General features: G+C 45.7%; 1 protein-coding gene across 1 annotated transcript in view; it reads left to right on the top strand.

The window, feature by feature from the left end:
• The window catches only part of LOC106532596 (X-ray repair cross-complementing protein 5), a 46621-nt gene that overhangs the window by 20073 nt on the left and 25489 nt on the right, over positions 1-1059 (top strand). Inside the window, exon 5 of the mRNA XM_014028701.1 lies at positions 175-304. Within this exon, the coding sequence (XP_013884155.1) occupies positions 175-304 (130 nt within the window). The remainder of the gene's footprint in view (positions 1-174; positions 305-1059) is intronic.

The raw sequence follows: 1059 nt of genomic DNA, 5'->3' as shown, positions 1-1059 counted from the left end.
GCCTGACTCAGCATAATTGCTGTTTTACAGCAGGTTCCTGTTCTGCAGCACATAAAACACTCAGAAATACAGCATCACAATCACATAATTACCATTATCTATTTATCCTTGTTATATCTTCAWAGTACTGCAGCCAGATGATTATATTGATCTGATTATTTATGTCTTTGCAAGGTTTTAATGTTATCTACCTACCGTATGCGGACGACATACGGCCACTGGATCCTCCTCGATGTCCTCCGGCCTCACAGATGCAGGTGGACAAGATGAAGGAGATTGTCTACAAGCTCTGCTTCAAATACAAGTAGAGGAACCTAAAATATGTTTCTATAGAAAACTGAGATGTAAATCAAATGCTTGATGTGAAAAGGATGAAATGTAGTTTCACTTTTTGTATAAAAAACTTTTATGCGGAATCAGAAAGGAACCGATGTTTAAAGATCCAAGCTGGGTTTAGACACTAAAATAACAACATTCAATTAATTTTATTTATGTAGTTCCAGAAAGCACCTCAGGACACTGTACAAAACATTCACATAAATTATAAAATCTCTCCTTCTCCATCTTCTTCCACTTATTCATAGTCAGGTCGCGGAGGCAACAGGTCCAGGAGAGAAACCCAGACATCCCTCTTCCCAACGACACTTTCCAGCTCATCCTGGTGGATCCCATGGTGTTCCCTGGCCAGAGCGGATACATAACCCCTCCAGCGAGTCCTGGGTCTTCCCCGGGGTCTCCTACCAGTGGGACGTGTCCAGAACACCTCTAAATGGAGGTGTTCAGCATCCTAATCAGATGCTCGAACCACCTCAACTGACTCCTTTCGATGTGGAGGAGCAGCGGCTCTACTCCGAGCTCTCTCCGGATGACAGAGCTCCTCACCCTATCTCTAGGCGTTTACGCACTGCAGGGCCGGCCCCGGCCCCCAGATGGCCTAGGTCTGGCCCTGCTCAGCCCTGGATGTTTTGCACTGTCATCAGAGCCGCCTCGAAGTGGGTGGGAACTGTTTACCGGAAAAGCGCGTATAACAGTCCTTAAACATCTAGTGAGACGACGAAT

The sequence above is a fragment of the Austrofundulus limnaeus genome, unplaced genomic scaffold (assembly GCF_001266775.1).
Source record: "Austrofundulus limnaeus strain Quisiro unplaced genomic scaffold, Austrofundulus_limnaeus-1.0 Scaffold798, whole genome shotgun sequence".
Taxonomy (NCBI): domain Eukaryota; kingdom Metazoa; phylum Chordata; class Actinopteri; order Cyprinodontiformes; family Rivulidae; genus Austrofundulus; species Austrofundulus limnaeus.
This window is presented reverse-complemented; position numbering and strand designations above follow the sequence as displayed.